Raw genomic sequence first — 21,669 nt, 5'->3', positions numbered from 1 at the left:
CTTTTAGCAATAAGATTAAGTCCAGGTTAAACAAGTCTGTGATTGATTAATCCATCATTCTGGCCAATAAAAATTGCTTACTTACCTAGGGTGAGCTAGAAACAGTACCCCTGAAGAAGTTTCTTGGGGAAAAAATAACCTATTAACCAATAAAGAGACAGATGGACTTAGCATCTAAGTTTCTACTTCATTTACTTTAGTGACTAGAGCCTTGGAAGGTGAATAAATGGACGAAACAAAGCATCAAACTCAATTTTACAGTCAGCAGAATAGATTGGTCTATACCTGATACAGCTTGCCCAGCTCCCATTATGATCTACCCTTCTCTCAAACCTAACTACTATCACTTTCGCCTTTTGACTGGACATTGATCCTTCTTTCCCTCTCCCTATTCCTGGAGAAGGAAGCCCAGAGCCCTCATTCCACTCTTATCCTTGGGCTCACTCCTCACTTTCTAACAGCTGTGAGTCCTGTCATGTGACCACTCTCACCACTTTCATTAGCAAGGAACTACCAACATTAGCCTCTAAGCCTTATGGCTTAATTACTTACTTAATAAGTGCTTCAATTCGTTCGCTTCATAAATCAATACACATTTATTAAGTGCTTACTATGTTACAGGATCTATTCTAGTCTCCGGGGATGGGAATACCAAAAAATACAAATTAGGTGTTATTAGGGATATACAACATATCCACATATGAATACACATAGAATAAATATGTATACATACTTAGGCATACATGTACACAGAGTGAGAGATGGGGACTGGGTAGGGAGACTAATAGCTGGGGAAATCAGATAAGGCTTCTTAAAGGAGCTGGTACTTGAGCTAAACCTTGAAAGGAACTAGGGGATCCACCAGGTAGAGGAGGACAAGGGACACTATTGCAGGCATAGAGGACAATCTGTGCAAAGACACAGAAAGGAATGCTAGAATATCATGAACAGAAAATAGACTAGGCTGGTTGGAGTCTAGGGTATAAAAAAAGAGAGTAATGTAAAATCAGTCTGAAAAAAAATAATTGTTCAGCTCTTTGTGATACCATTTGGGGTTTTCTTGGCAAAGATGCTGAAGTGCTTTGTCATTTTCTTCTCCAACTCATTTTACAGATGAGGCAACTAAGGCAAACAGGTTTAAGTAACTTGTCCAGTGTCTCACAGACAGTACTTATCTGAGGCTGGATCTGAACTCAGTTCTTCCTTGCTCCAGGCTCAGTGTTTTATCCACTGCTCCACTTAGCTGCCCCAGCTTATAATTTAGGAAGAGAAAAGAATAGGACCTTTCTTACATTTGAATTATGGTCCTGATTCTGCCATTTAGATTCAATAACTGCATGACCCATCTCTTCAGATTAGATAAACTGTAAGATCACATTAGTTCCACTTCAGACCTATTTCAAGCAAAATTACAGTTTAGATTGTAAATTCTCCATACCCATGAAAACAGAAGCCTTCACTCAAGGCTATATTTGGAGTCCACTAAACTGCTGAGGGCCAATTGTTAAATTTTCAGTGTGAACATTTGCTACTAATATAATCTTGATTTATGGTTTAGGTGAGTGTTCCTCTAGACTGTAGAAAGTGATGGAGAAACTGTTAATAATGCAGATTAAATTTAGAAGTATGTATTTTTTTTTTCCTGGAGAGCTAGCTGTAAGACTTTCCACCATTAGTGCTGCACAGATTTTAAAAAATACACACAATCTAGCCTGTATAGGAAAAGGTAACATTGGTATTAAACTCAAATAGAAACAATCTGGGCCATTATTGACTTAGAAAACTACAAATTAACATTATTTATTTGTATTGTATTTTTGTTTCTTTTGTTAAACATTTCCCAGTTACATATAGTACCTAGGACTTTTGCTTCTAGTTTGCAGCCTGAGTTTGATGATGTCTCTGCTTTAGATAACCCTGAGACAAATTTATTTGATAGATGAAGGAAAGTAAAAGATGTTTCAGAGAACACCTCAATTCATCCTTCCCAAAATTTCCAATTTATTGAAAAATTTTTGTGAAAACAAGTCTATTGCATTTTTTATTTCAGTGACAAAACAGTTAGTAAAGATTTTCCACACAGCAAACCAAATTTATTTGTGGTAATAGGGTTAAGTGACTTGCCCAAGGCCACACAGCTAGGTGATTATTAAGTGTCTGAGACCAGATTTGAGCTCAGGTCCTCCTGACTCCAGGGCTAGGGCTCTATCCATTGTGGCACCTAGCTACCTTAAGCAAACCAAATTTAGAAGCACCTTTAACATTTGGGAATGTCTCAGAGCCAGATTCAGGCATCAAATTTTATCTCAAATTACTCCTTAGGAAAAATTCTAAGGCCTTATTTTTTCATAGAAAGGAGAAATCCCATAGCCACTCCAATTTTGGGGTCTTAGTCTCCATAATACTTTTGTCTACTTCAGGGAAAAGGATAGAGACTGTACCAGCTCTTTTGCCTGACATCTTTCTTTCACCTCTCAAGATAAAAATAAATCCAACATAAAGCAATAGGCCCACTTCTATAATTGGCTACCACCTGAATGCTCTAAGTTCTTGGAAATTATCTGACCTTTTAAAAGGAAAGGAAAATTAAGTAACAGAATCAGAAGGACCTATGTTAGAATCCTACCTTAACTATTTATTAGTTGTGTGATACTGTCCAAATCACTTAAATTTTCTCAGTCTCAATTTCCTCATCTGTAAAATGTAGATTAAAAACACTTATTTTACCTTATTATTGTGAAAATAAATGAGACAGTATGTTTTCCAAAAGTCTTAGTGTGTTTTAAAGCTATCAAAGCTTAAATTGTTATTTCATTTCAAATAATAATATAAGTATTTATTTGATTAAAGTCATTTAGGCTTTTAATGCTTAAAACTGCACTAAGACTTTTTAAGCTATAATAGTTTTAAAATGCATTAAAACTTTTGGGATTGTGAAGTGTGTGCAAAGCTCCTTGTAAACATTAATAAGTTATATAAATGTTATAATTAAGGGCAACTAGGTGGCATAATGGATAGGTTGCCTAGCCTGGAGTCACACCAATTCATCTTCCTGAGTTTAAATCATCCCTCAGGCACTTATTAGCTGAGTGACTCTGGGCAAGTCTCTTAACCTTGTTTACCTCAATTTCCTTATCTATAAAATGAACTGAAAAAAGGAAATGACAAACCACTTCAGTATTGCCAAGAAAACCCCAAATGGGGCCATGTCAGATCAACTGAACAATGACAAGAGCAACAAATCTTAACACTGTTTATGTTTTGAATGAGAATGAAATAAAGGGAGGAAATCTTTATTAATAACGTAAGTTCTAGAACAAAAGCTAAATAATTCATATTTGTAGTCTCTCCTCAAGACAACTTCTCAAACATCATGATAATAGAGATTAACATTTCTATAGGGCTTACTTGTGCAGGGCTGCTAGATAGTACAGTAGGTAGAGGGTGACCCTGAAATAAGATGGACCTGAGTTCAAATGCAGCCTCAGAAACTTACTAGTTGTGTGACCTTGGGCAAGTCATTTACATCTGAATGCTTTTCATTCAGGGCTATCTCCAGTCATCCTGATTCCTATCTGGCCACAGGACATAGATGGCTCTGGAAGAGAAAGTGGGGCTAGTGACTAAGCATCCTACCCACTCTCTCAAATCCATTTCACATGTCATGGTATCTATCACTTGTCTGATATCATGGTTTTCTTTGAGAATGAAGGACAAAAATCATCATCATCACCACTGTGCTAAGCCCTTTACAATTATTATCACATTTGGTCCTCATGACAACTTGGAAGGCAGATGTAATTATTATTATTCCTATTTTACAGATAAGGAAATTGAGGCAAACAGAGTAAATAAATGGCTTACCTAAAGCCATTCAGGTAGTAAGCATCTGATGCTGACTTTGGACTCCAGTCTTTGTGACCAGGCTTGTTGTTCTATCACCTATCCTAGGTGCCACCTAAACATAAATTTAGAGGAGAAAATAATCTGAGGGATCACAATTCAATTCTATCATTTTGACTAAATCATGGTCCAGAGGTTAAGTGACAGCAGGGAGCTGAAATGAGATTTGAACTCAGGTCTAAATTCAACATTCTTTTTATTTCATCACAGTTTTCCTAACTGTTGTGCTGATTTCAGCAGAGCTGTTTTCTCTCATTACCATTCCATCTGTTTTCCATAGCAGAGAACCTTGGAATAAAGTTTGAGTCACTAAGTCTTTTTCTCATTTGTTTTACATTAGCTCAAGAAAAGAAGTTCATAGGAGGTGCTGTTAACATAGGGAATGGAATCAGAAACCGAAGCTTATTCTTTGTGGGATTGATCATTACCTTGATCGTCAGCTTGACTCTGGTTTTTTTTGTGATATTCTTACTAAGTAAGTAAAAAACACAGCAGGAACCTTATTACTTAAAATGTTTCTTAAGGCTTTAATAGAATGTGTATCCTTCAATTAGCTTCATGGTTAAGTTTTAATGCTTTGTGCAGTTCTCTCTAGAGGGTGCAGTAATATGCATGAATATAACATCTTTTAGTTCTGTGAAGTATTTAGGGATTCTCTAGGATAAAAGATATAAAATAACACCTTAAAATGTAAATTCCTTGAGAGTATTAATTGTTTCATTCTTTGTATATATTGTATATAAAAATTGTATATACCTTGTTCTTCTTTTCTCCATTTGATTGCAAGCTCCCCAAACCGGCTGGGGTTTTGCCTTTTTAAAATATGTCTTCATTACACAGTTGCTCACACTCGGTAAATGTTTACTAAATGCTTGTTGAGGCATTGTTTAATCCAGTATTTAACCTAGTGCCTGGCACATAAAACTTGTTTAACAAATGCTCAATTGATGTGGGTAACTCCTTCTTAGAAAGCAATTTCTTCCTTGTATTGATAATAAAATAGTTGCTGTTTGTATAGCTTTAAGTTTTACAAAGCACTTTACATATAATATCTCATTTGATGTTTGAAACAATCCTGTATGGTGGGTAATATTATTTATCCCTATTTTACTTAAGAAGAAATTGAGGCTTGGAGAGATTAAAAGACTTGTCCAGGATCATGCAGCTAAGTAAATGTCTGAGGTAGAATTTGAATTCAGGTCTTCTTGAATCCAGGTATGGTGAAAACCTTAAAACACTAGATAAAAGGAAGTGATAATGATGATAGTGGTGGTAGTGGTGATAATGATAATGACATAGACAGAGGCAATCAAAAATCTGTTCTTTAGGAAGAAGTTACGCAGATCTGAGAATTCTCTGGTATCTTTTATCCTATAGAAGTATTTTATGAAACTGAAAGAAAAATTACTTAGGCATATTACTTTACTGCTTAGAGAAGTGCTATTTCTGTGGTCAACAGGGTACGAAGTCAATAGAAAATTGTTCTTTGTCACCGACATCATAATTTTCATCATCATCAATCATATATGAAATTGGAAGGAAATTTGATGATTTACAAAGTGCAGAAAATCCTGTGCACATCTCTCTTTTTCTCTCTCCCTATTAGTGATGATTGTAAAGTTAAAATCAATGACCTAAACTGTATTTATGGACAAGGGGGTTATTGAGTTTTATAATAATCTTCAATTGCCATGACTTTTTTTTTTTTGCATGTAGGATATAAGGATCCTATTGAGAAGGGAACACATTCTATTTCAGTTCAACAATTCATTAAATATTCATTAATAGGGATTCCAGCTTATCTTTGTTAGACATTTCATATTTTTCCCCTTCAAAGACTTCTCTTTCTGTTTCCCAAACTTGAAATTGTATCTACTGCCCCTTTGCCTTTACATAGGCCTTCCCCTATGTCTGGAATTCTTTTTTCCCTCTTAGAAACTTTAGCATCTTCAAGACTTAGCTTATTTCTTAGGAAGACCTTTCTGATTCTTCTGGTTACTGTTCTATTGTCCTTCAAATTATCTCCTATTGACTTGTCTTTCTTTGTTTCTACAAGTAGAATGCTACCTCCTTGAGGGCAATTTATGATTTCTACCTTTGTATTCCAGCCACTTGTTCTGTGCCTTACAAATTATAGGCACTTTAAAAAGTGCTTCTTGAATTAATACATTTTTATTGAATTAAATTAAGTACCTGTTATGGAAAGATCATTGTCCTATGTGATAGAGTTGCTAAAATTGGAAAGTGACTTTGGCCTTTAAGGAGCTTATATCCTAATAGAGGGATGATTCTCATACAAATACCACTGATAAAAAATGAGAAAATCATTAAGAGAACAGGAGAGCTCAACCTGAGTGGCCTGAGAGACTTTTAGAGGGAGAATATCACTTCTAGCTAAGGAGATCAGGGTGAAATTCACTTTCAACACATTTCTTGAGATAGAAAATATTTTTTGGAATCATTCAGATCAGAAACTGACCAAAGCCCTATGTAAGACTTGGTACAGAAGCCTTTTCTTAGGGTTTGAAGGGGGAGTAGGGATGGGGGGAAGGTGAGGGTTAATTCCTGAAGGTTTAATGCTTTGGCATTAAACAGAATTAATTTTGTTTTATAGGTTATTTCTCATTTTATGTCTCAAATTTCTCACAACATTTACCCTGGAAAGTAATGTACATATAAATACACATGTGTGTGTATGCATATATACAATATATATAGCTAGTGTTTATATCTAGTAATATATATATATATATATATATATATATATATATATATATATAGAGAGAGAGAGAGAGAGAGAGAGAGAGAGAGAGAGAGACATTAGCCTATTGAGAAGGATTCTGGCAAGAATCTTACAAGCAATGACTAAAAGAGAAATAAAAAGTGCTTGTGATTGTCGCAGGACAATATATATTCCCTTTACCTTTATAGAGATGGACAATGAATTCTTGAATTCTTGGGGATAAGCCCTTCATGCCATATAACCTGGAAAATTTCAGTTTTGGGATGAGCAATGGACCCCCCACACACACACACACACCATGTAGACCTCAGATAGAATAGAATCAGCACCAGGTGCTTTGCCACTTGAATGGAGCCTAATGGCATTCAAAACTTCTTCTTCAGTTGGAACTTTGGCTAGGGACTGATTGACTTCAACTTGAGGTAAATGGTCAGTGGCTTCTGCACTACTTAATGATAGTCTGTTAAGAACACTATGGAAGTGTTCAGTCCATCTCTCTAGGATCATGTCCCTAATCAATGTGGATACATCTACACTGAGTAGTTGAGATGCACCATACATTTTTGGCCCATAAATAGCCTTCAAGGTATCATAAAAGCATTTTTACTTATTTTCTGCATAAAATTGAATTTCATCTGCCTTGTTTCATCTTTCATCTTGCCTGAGCCAAGAGTCCTGCATCTCTTTAAGTTTCACTTGGACTTTACTTTTGATGGAATTAAATGCTACCTTCTTAGAAATGGATGAACTATCTTGTTGGTAAATGCTGTAGAGTTCTCATTTTTCATTTAGCAGATTCTGTATTTCCCCATCATTTTCATCAAATTGGTCTTGGTGTTTGCGAGTGTTCTGGGCCAAATGAGCAAATGCAGTACTGTACATCAGATCTCTGAAAGCTGCCCACTCCTTTTCTGCTCCAGTTTTCTCCTCCACTGTTGCCAATTGTGTGCTGGCTCAGTTTTCCCTCCAAGTTAGCAACAAACTGTTCCTGTTCAGAGAGATACTATAATGTCTTGACACTAATTCTTCTAGTATTTATTTTCCTTGGAGCCACCACTTTGGATGAATATGAATATTTAGCTTAGAGAGCATGAATCTGTGATCAGTCCAGCATTCTGAACCACACATTGCCCTTGTCACTCTCACATCTTGTCTGTCTCTTCTCCTTACAATAATAACATAGTCTAATAGATGCCAATGCTTGCTATGAAGATGCATCCAGGAAGTTTTATTGCATTTAGATAAATGAAAGACAGTGCTTGTGATGAGGTCATGGGATGTATAAGTCTTCAATAGAAGGTGACCATTACTGTTGCTTTTTCCAACTCTATTCCTCTCAAGAACTTCCTGCCATGTCTGGTAATCTGAGTTTACTCTAACATTAAAGTCACCCAGAATTATAAACTTGTCCTCTTTTGGTACATTGATAAAGGCCTCCAGGTCTTCATAAAATTTTTCTTTAAGTTCATCAGTCTTTGTCATGGTGGGAGCATAGACACTAATGATGGTGACATGGTGTTTTCTTGGAAGTGGCAATCTCATTGTCATGAGCCTATCATTCACTCCTTTTGATAGGCAATAAAAGATGTTGACTAGATTAGTTTTGATTGTAAAACCTACCCCAGCTTCATGGCATTCACTTTCATTGTGACCACATTCCTCAGAGTCAGAAGAGTGGCTTCAGAAAGGATTGAGGAACAATCGATACAGTGTTTTCTGCCCACAACTCCAGGAAAAATGCCAGGAACAGAGCAGAGGGCTGTATACAAATTTTTAGATCTGACCAAGGCCTATGATATCTTCAGTCTTGAAGATTTATGGAAAATTATGTCAAAATTTGGTTTTCCAGAGAACTTCATCAGTATTGTACTTCAATTTCATGATGATATGCACACCCAAGGTTCTGGATAGTGGGTGATGATCTTGAGATTTCCCAGTCACCAATGGAGTAAAATAAGGATGTGTCCTTGCTCCCATAGTTTTTAGCATGATGTTTTTAATCATGTTACCAAATGCCTTCACTGAGGATGAACATGGTCTCAAGATCAGCTACTGCACTGATGGCAAATTCTTCAACTTGAAAAGGTTGCAAGCCAAGACCAAAGTGGAGGGAATATTAGTGCATGATCTTCTCTTTGCAGATGATTTTGCAGTCAACGCAGCCTCTGAAGCTGAGATGTAACAAAGTATGGACCAATTCTCTGCTGCTTGTGCTAATTTTGATCTAACAATTAACACCAAGAAAACACAGGTTCTCCATCAGTCAGCACCACACCATCCATATGTCGAACCATTGATTCCAGCAAATGGAGAAGTTTTGAGTACTGTGAACAAGTTCACTTACCTTGGTAGTGTCCTTTCCAAGGAGGTACACATTGACAATGAGGTTGACACAAACACATTACCAGAGTTAATTCGGCATTTGAGAGGCTCCAAAAGAAAGTATGGGAGAGAAGAGTTATTAGATTGACCAGCAAACTGAAGGTCTACAGAGCCATTGTGCTGACCTCATTGTTCTATGCTTGTAAAACCTGGAGTCTACCAGTTCCATGTCAGGAAACTGAATCACTTCCATTTAAATTGTCTTAGGAAGATCCTGAAGATCACCTGACAGGAGAAGATTTACTGAGGTCCTTTCTTGAGCTAAACTATGGAGTATTACTACAGAGAGTGCAATTACAATGGGCTGGTCATGTTGTTAGAATGCCAGAAGTATACTTGCCCAAAAAACTATTTTATGGAGAACTCACACAGGGCAAGCACTCACAAGAGGGTCAGAAGAAGCAATACTAAGACACCCTGAAGGTCTTGAAAAAGTTTGGAATTGGGGCAGCTAGGTGGCACAGTGGATAGAGCACCAGCCCTGGAGTCAGGAGTACCTGACTTCAAATCTGGCCTCAGACACTTAATAATTACCTAGCTGTGTGGCCTTGGGCAAGCCAATTAACCCCATTTGCCTTGCAAAAAAAAAGAAAAGAAAAGAAAAAGAAAAACTTTAGAATTGATTGTACAATATGGGAGACACTGGCATAGGATCATCTAGCATGGCATGCCCTCATCAATAAGGGTGCTTCACTCTATGAGGAAGGTAGAATTGAAGCAGCTCAAAGGAAACATGACATCTATAAATTTAGAGTACCCACCCCAGGTGTTCGCATGGACTATTTGTGCCCAACCTGTAGTAGAGCACTTTGAGCTCATATTGGTCTGATCATCCACAGTCTGACACAGTGTAATTTGTGTGTGCGTGTGTGTGTGTGTGTGTGCTTCTGTATATGTGTTTATATATGTATGTCTGTATATATATATGTTTGTGTGTGTGTGTGTGTGTGTGTGTGTGTGTGTGTGTATTATCATCATCATCACTAGGTCTGAGTTAGGAAGACCTTGTTTAAATCCAGACTGGCATTAATTAGCTGTGTGATCCCAAATTGTTCTTTGCCTCAGTTTCTTCATCTACAAAATAGGAATTAACATCTACCTTCTAGAGTTATTGTGGGGATCAGATGAAACAATATTTGCAAATCATTTAGCATAATGCCTGCCATATGTAGGAACTATATACATTTTTCTTTCTCTTTCTCTGATATTACAGACTTGCCTAAAAAAAATGAGGTCCTCTCCATCACAAAATAAAACAATTGAGCAAAGCCAAGAGGCACTAGAGTACTTAACATCCCACATCCATTCCCATTTCTTTACTGAGAGGAGGGTGGTGTATTTCATTATCTTTGTTTTGGGTCCAAGATTCTTCATTAAAATGAATCAGAGATTAGCATCCTTTTTGTATCATTTACATTTACATTATTGAGGCATGTCAAATCCTTGTTGCTTGATTTAGAGTTAGAGAACCTGGGTTTGAGTCCAGATTCTGCTATTTGACACTCATGTTACCTTTGGGAAGTCATTTACCTTCCAGGGGGCCTCCTTTACCTCCTTTACATTAATGAGAGGGTTGGACTAGGTGATCTCTGAGAACTCTTTGAGCTCCAAAGATGTCATCCTATGATCTTATGATTTGAGGTTTTTCCTAGTTCCAAATCCCTAATCCTGTGCTTTCTTAATTTTTAATGGAGAGAAAAATGTGGCTTTTCTTCTTGGGTTAATAAGGCTCTTATTATGATTAAGAACAGATTTAAGGAGTTTCCCCAGAGAAGAAAGAACGTTACTGTCAAAATATACAATGATACATGTTGGTGGAGGTGCCATGAAATAACTTGAATTACATACTTCCTCCTGGAAGTATATGATATACTGTAGCTGGGCTAAGCTCCTTTCCTTCTCTCATGGCTTGATGAATACTACAATTCAGTTGAAATAATTTCAGATTCAAAGAGGAACAGTTGCTCTACAGGGCACTTATTTCAAGGCTGGAAGGTTCAGTATGAAAATCTAGTTTACCTTTCCATAATACTTTATCAGCTGAGAACCATAGCAAGGTATCAGTATAATTAGTCCTTGAAAGGTGGACCTTGAAAAAAACTTCATGAAACTGTGATATAAATAGTAGATTTAAAAGAGTAATAGATTTTGTTCTATAGTTCTGGGAAATTTTAACTTCTGTAAATACCAGTGATGGTGTTGTTTAATAGATTACTAAATTGCCAGGAACTCTATTGAAGTCATATTGTTTTCATTTCTGGCTTTGGATCCCCAGTGCTTGGCAGGGTGCCTGGACAAAGTTGATTTTCAAATAAGTTTTTATTGGATTTAATTGACTTGAAAATATTTTTCTTTCTCTCTCAAAAGTAATTTGAAGGAAATTATTATTCTAGAGTTATGTCCAAATAATTCTAAAAAAGACATTAAAAAAATATTATGTCTTTTGTTTTTTGGCATTTCCTGATATACCGACACCTCCCACTCAGCCCTCCTTTGTAGCAAAAGAAAACAGTGAAACAAAATCAGTAAAAACTGAAATGATATCATGTTGCATACCATTCTGGTCCCAAGTTCCACCATCTTCCAACTGAAAGAAATGTGTTTCATTACAACAAATAACATTTCCAAAATGAAGAGTCAGATCCATTTTTGGAGGATGCTTTTCAGAAGGGGATATTGCAATAATCACTTTGAAGGGAATAATCATGCTGTCCATTTCAATGATGGTACAGTGGGTAGAATTCTGGGGACATAAGAATCAGGAAAATCTTGAGTTTGCACCCTCTGTCAGATACTTACTACCTGCAAAATTCCAGACCTGTTTCCTCATATCTTTTTTTTAATTTTATTTTTCCTAGTTACATGAAAAACCAAATTTCAACATTCACTTTTAAAACCTTGAATTCTGAATTCTCCTCCTTCTTCCCTCCAGTCCTCCTTATTGAGAAAACAAATTATTTGATATTGGTTAAAAATGTGTAGTCCTGAAAAACATCACAATGTCATGATATAAAAGTAAACATAACCCCCCAAAAAAGAAAAACCTCAAGAAAAATACAGTTAAAAAGTATGCTTTAGTCTGTACTTAGATACATCAGCTCTGTCTTTGGATTGGATAATATTCTTTATCATTAAGTCCTTCAGACTTGGTTCACAACATTACTGAGAAAAGATAGGTCATTCACAGCTGATTATATTATATTGCTGACACTTTGTATAAGGTACATTTTTCTTTTCTTTTTTTTTTTTAGGTTTTTTTTTTTTGCAAGGCAAACGTAGTTAAGTGGCTTGCCCAAGGCCACACAGCTAGGTAATTATTAAGTGTCTGAGACCGCATTTGAACCCAGGTACTCCTGACTCCAGGGCCTGTGCCACCTAGCCTCCCCTTAAGGTACATTTTTAGTTGGATCTGCTCATGTAAGTTTTTTACTGAGAGCATCCTGTTCATTTCTTATAGCAGAATAGCATTTCATCTTAATCACATGCCACAGTTTGTTCAGCCATTCCCCAACTGATGGGCTGCCCCCTCAAACTCCAGCTCTCTGCCACCAGAAAAGAGCTGTTATAAATATCCTATATGCATTACTAGGTCAAAGGATAAGCATGGTTTTAGAGCCCTTTGGGCATTTTAGTACTATGTTGCTCTATAGAATTGTTGAATTATTTCACAATTCCCCTAAGAGTTCAGTAATGTCTCATTTTCCCTAGATCTTCCCAACATTTGTCATTTGTCCAATTATCAAAACCAATAGATATAAGGTGGTACCACAGAATTGTTCCAACTCGCATCTCTCCTATCAATAGTAAGGGACATTTTTAAAAAATGATTTAAATAGATAGCATTGATAACTTCATCTGAAAACTGTTCATATCATATAATAAGAATGGCCCTTATTTTTTATAAATGAGGTCTTTATCAAAGAAATTTGTTTCAGTGTATTTCTCTCAAATCTATTCCCCTCAACATCCATTTATTCTATTCTCTTTCTCCTTTCATCCTGGCCCTCCTCAAAAATGTTTTTGCATCCAAATTCCCCCTTTCACAATCTTCCCTCCCTTCTACCCACCTCTGCCCCCCTTTCCCTTCCTACTTTTCTCTAGGGTAAAATGAATTTCCATACCAAATGAATATTTATTTTATTACCTCTCTGAGCCAATTCACTCACTGAGCCATTCACTCTCTCACCTCTTTTACTTTCCTGCTCCACTTTTTCTTGCTTCTTTTATGTAATTTAACTTATTCCATTCTCTCTCTCTCTCTCTCTCTCTCTCTCTCTCTCTGTCTCTCTCTCTCTCTCTCTCTCTCTCTCTCTCCCTTTCCCTTTCTTCCAGTTCATTCCTCTCTCACCCATTAATTCCAACTTTTTAATATCTTATCCTTTCAAATTCAATTTCCATCATATACTCCTTCTTACCCTAAGAAATGAGGAAGTTCATGTGAGTTATCAGCATCATCTTCCCATTCAGTAATATAAACAGTTTAACAGCATTAAATTCCTTAATGTTTGCTTTTCCTGTTTATCTTTTTATGTTACACTTGAGTCTTGTATTTGAACATCAGATTTTTTTGTTCAACTCTGGTCATTTCATAAGGAAAGTTTGAAAGTTCCCTATTTCATTGATTGATTATCTTTTCCCCTGAAAGAGTATGTTCAATTTTGCTGGGGAGTTAATACTTGGCTGAAATCACAACTCTTTTGCCTTCTATAATATCATATTCCAAGTCCTATGATCCCTTAAAGTAGAAGCTACTACATCTCGTATTATCCTGACTCTGACTTCATGATATTTAAGTTGTTTCTTTTTGACTACTTGCAATATTTCTCCTTAACTTGGGAGCTCTGAAATTTGACTATAATATTCCTGGCATTTTGTAATCTCTTTCAGAATGTGATTGATGGATTCTTTCAATTTCTGTTGTACCCCTCTGCTTCTAGAATGTCAGGGCAGTTTTCCTCGATATTGTTTTTTTTAGGTTGTTTTTGCAAGGCAATGGGGTTAAGTGGCTTGCCCAAGGACACACAACTAGGTAATTATTAAATGTCTAAGGTTGGATTTGAACTCAGGTACTCCTGACTCCAGGGCCTGTGCTCTATCCATTGCGCCACCTAGCCACCCCTCAATTGTTTTTCAATGAGATATTTCACATTTTCTTCTAGTTTTTTTATTCTTTGATTTTTTTGTTTTGTTTTTATTTTTCATTTTCATTTTTGTTTTCTTCCAAGGCAATGGGGTTAAATTACTTGCCTAAGGTCAGATAGCTAGGTAATTATTGTCTGAGGTTAAATTTGAACTCAGGTCCTCCTGATTCCAGGGCTAGTGCTCTAACCACTATTTTGATTTTATTTTAATGTTTCTTGATTTCTCACTAAGTCCATTCAGTATTTTAAGGAATTATTTTTTTAGTGAGCTTTTGTATCTCCTTTTTCCATTTGATCAATTCTGCTTTTTAAGGCTTTCTTTTCCTTATGTGCTTTTTGAACTTCTTTTTTCCATTTGGCCCAGTCTGGTTTTTAAGATGTTATTTTCTTCAGTATTTTTTGGCATCTCCTTCTCCAAGCTGTTGACTCACCTTTCATAATTTTCCCTCATCATTCTCATTTCTCCTCCCAATCTCCCTTACTTGATTTTCAAAACTCTTTTTTTGAGCTCTTCCATAGCCTGAGATCTATTCATATATTTTTTGTTTTCTTTCTTTAGATTTTTGCGAGGCAATGGGGTTAAGTGGCTTGCCCAAGGCCACACAGCTAGGTAATTATTAAGTGTCTGAATCTGGATTTGAACTCAGGTACTCCTGACTCCAGGGCTGGTGCTCTATCCACTGTGCCACCTAGATGCCCCCAACTTTTATCTTCTGCATGTTTATTTTGATCTGCCATGTCACAATAACTGTCTATGATATGATTTTTTTTCTTCTTTTGTTTGCTCATTTCCCCAGGCTTTGACTTGATTTTAGCTCTTTGTTAAAGTGGAGCTTTGTTTTCAGGGTGGAGGACCCCCCTGCCCCACATTTTTGAGGGTTTTTGCAACTGTTTTTTAGAGATATTTCTATGGACTTGCAAGTTTTTAATTCTTCCAAGGTCCTATGAAAAGTTATGACTACTCTCCTAGCCTATATTTTGGTCTGCCCTGGATCTGTGAGGAGAGTCCCTCCTCCACTGGGGCAGGAAATTCTGTTGTGCTTCTGCTCCTCCTCCTGAGACTGTGAACCCATACTGTGACCCAAATCTGAATGTGAACAAAACAATAGTCTCCCCTCAGTGATAGCAAAGAGACCCCAGTAATTTCCTTTTGACACCCTTACCATCTGTAGACTGAGAGCTCTGGAAGTAGCTGCCATTGCTGATTCAGAGGCTCCCAAGAACTGCTGCTGGTCTGCTGGGGAGTCATACCTGGACTGCTGAGGTCTGTGCTGGACCATGCTCCACTCATCCCATTGCCGCAGATTTTTTTTCTGCTGACCTTCCAAGTTGTCTTTGGCAATCTCTGGACTGAGAGGTCTGGAAACTACCACCACTGCTACTGATCCAGTCATCGCATGGTCTGTTCCGGATGACTGGGGCCAATTTTCTCTGGAGCAGCTCAGAGTTATACTGTGGGTCCTTTCTAACCCAAAAGACCCTTCCCATCAATTTTCCAAGCTTTTCTGGGCTGAAAAATTGCTTCTCTGTCTTTTTTTTGTGGGTTCTGCCACTCTAGACTTTATTTAGAATATTATTTAAAGATATTTGGAGTGGTTTGGGGAGAACTGGGGTTCACATATTCTACTATCCCTGCTTATATCCTCAATTATGATTCTGCCCCCCCTATTTTTTAAAGTTTTTTTTTGCTTTTGCTTTTGCAAGACAATGGGGTTATGTGATTTGCCTAAGGTCACACAGCTAGTTAGTATTATGTGTCTGAGGTTGGATTTGAACTCAAGTCCTGCTGATTTCAGGGCCGTTGCTCTATCCTCTTTACTACCTAATTACCCCTCCCTCATTTCAAATCTAGGGTAATGCACCCATATCACAGAATTGTGTATGAATCAAATGAGGTAATAAATCGATTATTATTGTCTTCATAAATGTATTTGATTTAGTCAAGGTTTATATTTATCTGCCAAGGGTATTCCATATTATCACCAGTCGACCACCAGATATTTCAATGAAGGGTGACCTCTTTTTCTTCTGTTCTTCCTTCTCCCTTCTCTCCCTGATCCTTCACTTGATATAATGTTATTTCACTTCCTGCTAGGCAGACTTGTCCTTGTACAATTGTTCTTTACAGTGTCTGGATTAATGTTAAACATTGAATAGTTATGGTAGAACACGTTCAAAACCAACTGACAATTTATTTTTTTCTTTTTAAAGTTCAAACTGGAAGCAAGATGGATGAAGTCTCGAAAAGATTAACAGCTGAAGGAAAAGATATCGATGAGCTCAAGAAAATAAACAGCATGATATTAAATCGTCTTAACCAATTGGATGCTATTGAAAACTAAAGAAGCCATCTGTAAAACATCAGTTGTGAAAGTCTGAAGATTCCTCTTAACTTTACATAGAATCTTCAAGGTGAACTTTTCAGGAGGTTACTATAAGAGGGCAACTGTCTGGGAGATGAAAAAGGAGTTGGTGATGTTCTTTCAATTGTACTCATGAGTAACAATTCTAGAAATAGCAATTTCTCAGGCCTCAGTGATACAGTTGTTAATTCTTTGTGAAGCTAAAAGATGTGAATGAGAAGATATTGTGGAGAGAGCACTGGATTTGCAGCGAGAAGTCCTGGGTTCTCTTCCTGGCACTACCACTTACATAACCTGTGTGATTTTAGGCAAATCACATATCCTCTCTGTGCATCAGCTTCATAGGATCATAATATCATAGGATTAGAGTTGGAAGGAACTTCAGTATATCTATTCCAATTGTCTCTTTTAACAGAGGGGAAGATTGAAGCTCAGGGAAGTTCAGTGACTTGTCCAAGTTCACACAGGGAGTAAAGATTAGGGTTTTAATTGAAATATTCTTACTTTAAAACCATTGTTCTTTTGATTATACTACAAATCCTTTCCGTAAGTGTAAAATGGAAGGTTGTTCTAGATGCATCTAATTTTTTTCCAGCACTGACATGTTTTGTATTCTAAGTTAAAGTGCTGGTATGAATGACACTAAAACCTTCTAAGTGAGCTTTAAACATAGCTTTTCAGATGATTGTACTTTTATTAGCTCTACCTTTCTAGTCTTATCTTTTCCTCTCCTCTCCCCTTCTACTTATCCCTTCACATACTCTACTATCCAGTGACAATGTCTTCCTTTCTATTCTTCACACATGACCTCCCATTATCCACTTCTAGGAATTTTCCATGGGTACCCCCCCCCATGCCTGAAACTCTCTCTGCCTCATGGCTTTCTTAACTTCGCATCTTTTTCAAGAAACCTTCCCTGATGGTCTCTGTCTCTGTCTCTGTCCCTGTCTCTGTGTGTGTGTGTGTGTGTGTCTTTCCCCAATGGGTTAAATGACTTGCCCAAAGTCACACAGTTAGGTAATTATTAAGTATCTGAGGTTGAATTTGAACTCAGGTCCTCCTGACTCCAGGTCCAGTGATCTTTATCTATTGTGCCACCTAACTGTCCCTCTTGATGATCTCTTGATGCTAATCTATTGACTATCTCCAATTTATTCAGTTATGTAGCTTATTTGTATATAGTTATTTTCATGTGTCTCTCTTTATTAGACTGCGAGTTCCTTGAGAACAGGGATTATTTTATGTTTTCCTTTGTATCTGCAATGTCTGGCTCACAGTAGTTGCTTAGTAATGCTTATTAACATCCCTTGACTCTATGTAAAAATAATAAAAAATATTTCCAGATTAGTTTCCTATGTATAGTACTAGTGTTTCTATGAGTATAAGAGAGAAATAAATAAAAATTTCTTCTACTTCAGTAAGTTTTTGTTGTAAATTTATCTTGTTTGTTGAATTTCCCATAAAAAAGAAAACTTTTTTTTTGAATGATCTTAACCTGTTGGTGAAGGACCTGTTTTTATTTCATATCATAGGAGGAATTGTAAACTTAAGGACTTAGAACATGCTAGCTACCCTTCCTTTAGCTAAGAGAGCAGAACTAGAATCAGTGAGTAGAAGTTGCAGAGAGGTAAATTTGAGTTTAATGTTAGGAAAAATTTGCTAACAATTCAAGCTGTCCAAAAATAGATTGGGCTGCTTTTTAAGGTAGTAGATTCCTGCTCACTGGCATTCCCAATTGACATTCCAATATCAAAGAATGAATGACCACACCAGATAGGCTATAAAATGTGTTATTTTTCAGATGTGTTGGATATAAATCTGACATTTCACAAATCTGACATTCTGTGATTCTGTATTAATAACAAGCAATGACTTTAGGAATTTTTGCCTTTCTAGGAGAAGATAATTCCTTAACTTAAAGGAATGTTCAGTGCTCATTTCTACATTAGTCTTATGTTGCACAACCTTGAACACATTTCTTCCTTACCTTTCACTTTTAAAATGCCCAATTCCTTCAGCTCAACCTCAGACTCATACTTAAGCATTACTTTCTACATGAAGTCTTTCCTTATTTTGTCCTCTCTCACCAGCTGTCTTCCCTTCCCTTCCAAAAGTAACCGTGTATTAACTTACTATTTTTCTGCATGTCCATCCTGAGAGAAATGTAAGATCCTTGAAGGCGGAGACTGTTTCACCTTTGGTTTGTATCTCTAGCACCTATTAACTCCTGAGACTTAACAGGAACTTATTAACTGTTTGATAACTGATTGGTAGTTTGATAGTCACTGGTGACAGCCTGGCAAATGAGATATTTAGGAGGTGAGAGGCTTTCCTGTGTCCATCAAGTGCCCCCCCGCACTTAGGTGACTGTCTGCAACCTAGGTGTAAAATTGTATTAAAATTTTATCTTGTTTTGTTCCTGGGACCCACTCTCTTCTAGTTAATTTAGTTAAATTTATAAGTAGGCAGTATAAAGTAACATTAACAGGAACTAAGATTGCAAAGGGGAACCTAGAAGTCACTTACAGATTGTACTATAGATCGATAATTTTCAAACTATAACATGTATTTACTAAAACTCAATGCACTATATAAAACTATATACTAAATCAGGGGAAACCCTGTAGACCTGGCTATCCTTTTTTTGGTCCTGTCATTTGTAAAACTCAGAAAAACTCCATTCTCAGTAAAACCCTGAAGGCTACTGACAACTTTGAGATGATGTTGATATGTTAATAAACTAAGAGTTAGTCTGTCCCCTACCAAGAAACCTGTCACAATGAAACTCCAAGCTCCTGTCCTCTGAGTGCTCCTTAATTACCATCTGGGTCCATGTTGCCCAAGTGCTCCTAACTCCAATCCTTGGTTATATGTGACTCTCCCCTTTCCCTTTCTTTTCCCCATGCTGTCTGCCTTAGGCAGCCCCTCCCATGCCATCTGCCTCCTATCCTCCCCCTTCTGTATTATCTTTGTACTTTTTGTGATACTTGCCCCTGCACCCTCTGTTCCTTATTAAAAATGCCTTACTTCCCACTGCCATTGTCATTTTTCCCCCAGAGGGAGCGAAGAACCAGTAGTTCTTGCCCTTATTTCATAGTTTCACAAATTAATTAGCAATTCACTGTCCTAAACTCTACTTACCATAACTGAAATAAACTGTTAACCATAGACTCTCTATATAACTTTAGGAAACTGAACATCTGGGAGATATGAAACATCAACTTCCCTGAATTTATTTCCTGCAGATCTATTTCTTACAGATACCTTTATGCTTCCTGAAAAAGTCTCTATGGTTGACTTAGTCATTGAATACCTACCTTCAGAGTATTTCTTATGGCTAACTACTGTGTATAACAAAAAATAAATGTTTGTTTTATATTTCATTTAATATATTGTATCTCATGGTTTATTATTTTACTATTATTTATACCCAAATCACCTAGTATTATTTTTTTATGTGAGGTAATCAGGGTTAAGTGACTTGCCCAGGGTCCTTCAGCTAGGAAATATCAAGTGTCTGAGACCAGATTTGATTTCAGGTTTTCCTGACTCCAAAGTCAGTGTTCTAGTATCTCATGGTAAACACTGTAGAAATTCTTGCATTTAGAGTTAATCTTAATTTTAGAGGATTATTTGCATGGAAACAAGACCTGTTGTGTCTAAGGTTGAGACATGTTTTTTTTTTCATTTTCCTCCTTCTTACAGACATATTTTGGTAGTGGAATAAGAGTAAAAATATGAGAAATACAATAATAAGAAATAAACAATTGCTAATAATAATTAATGACTTTGTTCCCCGCCCCCCCAAATGAAGGTGCAAGTGGATAGTGGGAACTTTAGATCCAATCTGTCCCTTAGGGGGAAAGATTTTTCTGTACTGTCTCTTCTTTCCTATTTTGTGGATATAGATTCAAAAACTCTCCAAAGAAATACTTTCATAGGAAAAATAGTATTAAAATCTAACTTCATTTTCATGGGTATAGGGATAAGTCTTTTGATAATGAGATATTTCTATCTTAATTGATTAAATTTGGATTGAAAATTTACTATTTTCACAACTCTGCTAGACTCTAATAGGGATACAGATTAGAAATCACTGTTCTTCTCAAATAGTTTACAATCTACTGAATGTAAAATTACAATTTATATATACTATGAAACAGGTAACAATGTTAGACATTAAGTGAGTAAAGGGTTTCAATAGCTTGTGCTTCAGAACCCTGGTTTCAAACTCAAATAAAATAGGGACCACTAAATTATACATAAGGAACCCTGCAGGCTATATATTAGCTTGAAAAAAATCACATATTAACATTATTTAATTATATTTTTAAATTTATTTTGTTAAATATCTCCAAATATACTTTATTTTGGTTCTGGTTGTACTCAGAAGCACTGCAAGTTTTGATATCTTTGCCCTAGAGCAATGATCACTTTGGCCTGACCCCAAAGGATATTAATCACAAAGCTGCTAAAGTGATTCTCCTAAAGCACAAAAATAGTCTGACCATGGCACTCCCCTACTCAATAGACTTCAGTGATTTCCTATTACCTCTAGGAACAGTCTTTTGTGTGTTATTTACACATAATTCACTATATAATTCCAGTTTTTATTATACGTTGGTTCCTTTCATATAGTCATATACAAATACAAACTAATATTCTTGCTACTCTTCACATAAATCATGTCATCTCCACATTTGTCCCTGTTCCTTTATAAAAGCCATCCCCTATACTTGGAATGCATTCCCCTAATGCTACCCACCTTCCATACTTGGAAGCTTTTCTTTCTTTTTAAAAATCATCTTGTTGGGGGGCAGCTAGGTAGCACAGTGGATAGAGCACTAGCCCTGGAGTCAGGAGTACCTGAGTTCAGATCCGGTCTCACACTTAATAATTACCTAGCTGTGTGACCTTGGGCAAGCCACTTAACTCCATTGCCTTGCAAAAACTTTAAAAAAATCATCTTGTTACCTTCTACACAAAGTCTTTCTTGATTCCTTCTTACATCTTCTAATGACCCCCAATGACTATTTATTTATTACATATATAGTTTATATATCTTTGCATATGTACAATTTGTCTCCCTGATAGAATACATGGTCCTAAGGATAGGGGCCAATTCATTTTTGTCTTT

The 21,669-nt window shown here is 36.5% G+C and overlaps 1 protein-coding gene across 2 annotated transcripts in view; it reads left to right on the top strand.

The window, feature by feature from the left end:
- LSMEM1 (leucine rich single-pass membrane protein 1) overlaps positions 1-19,878 on the top strand; it is a 41,710-nt gene extending 21,832 nt beyond the window's left edge. For both annotated transcript variants that reach the window (XM_074193890.1, XM_074193891.1), the window contains 2 exons: positions 4,244-4,378; positions 16,381-19,878. In XM_074193890.1, coding sequence (XP_074049991.1) covers positions 4,244-4,378; positions 16,381-16,511 — 266 coding nt within the window. In that variant the 3' untranslated portion in view covers positions 16,512-19,878. The remainder of the gene's footprint in view (positions 1-4,243; positions 4,379-16,380) is intronic.
- Positions 19,879-21,669: the final 1,791 nt, after the last annotated feature.

This window comes from Macrotis lagotis, chromosome 7 (genome assembly GCF_037893015.1).
Source record: "Macrotis lagotis isolate mMagLag1 chromosome 7, bilby.v1.9.chrom.fasta, whole genome shotgun sequence".
Lineage (NCBI taxonomy): Eukaryota > Metazoa > Chordata > Mammalia > Peramelemorphia > Peramelidae > Macrotis > Macrotis lagotis.
The sequence above is the reverse complement of the archived record's forward strand: the minus strand, read 5'-3'. Positions and strand labels throughout refer to the sequence as shown.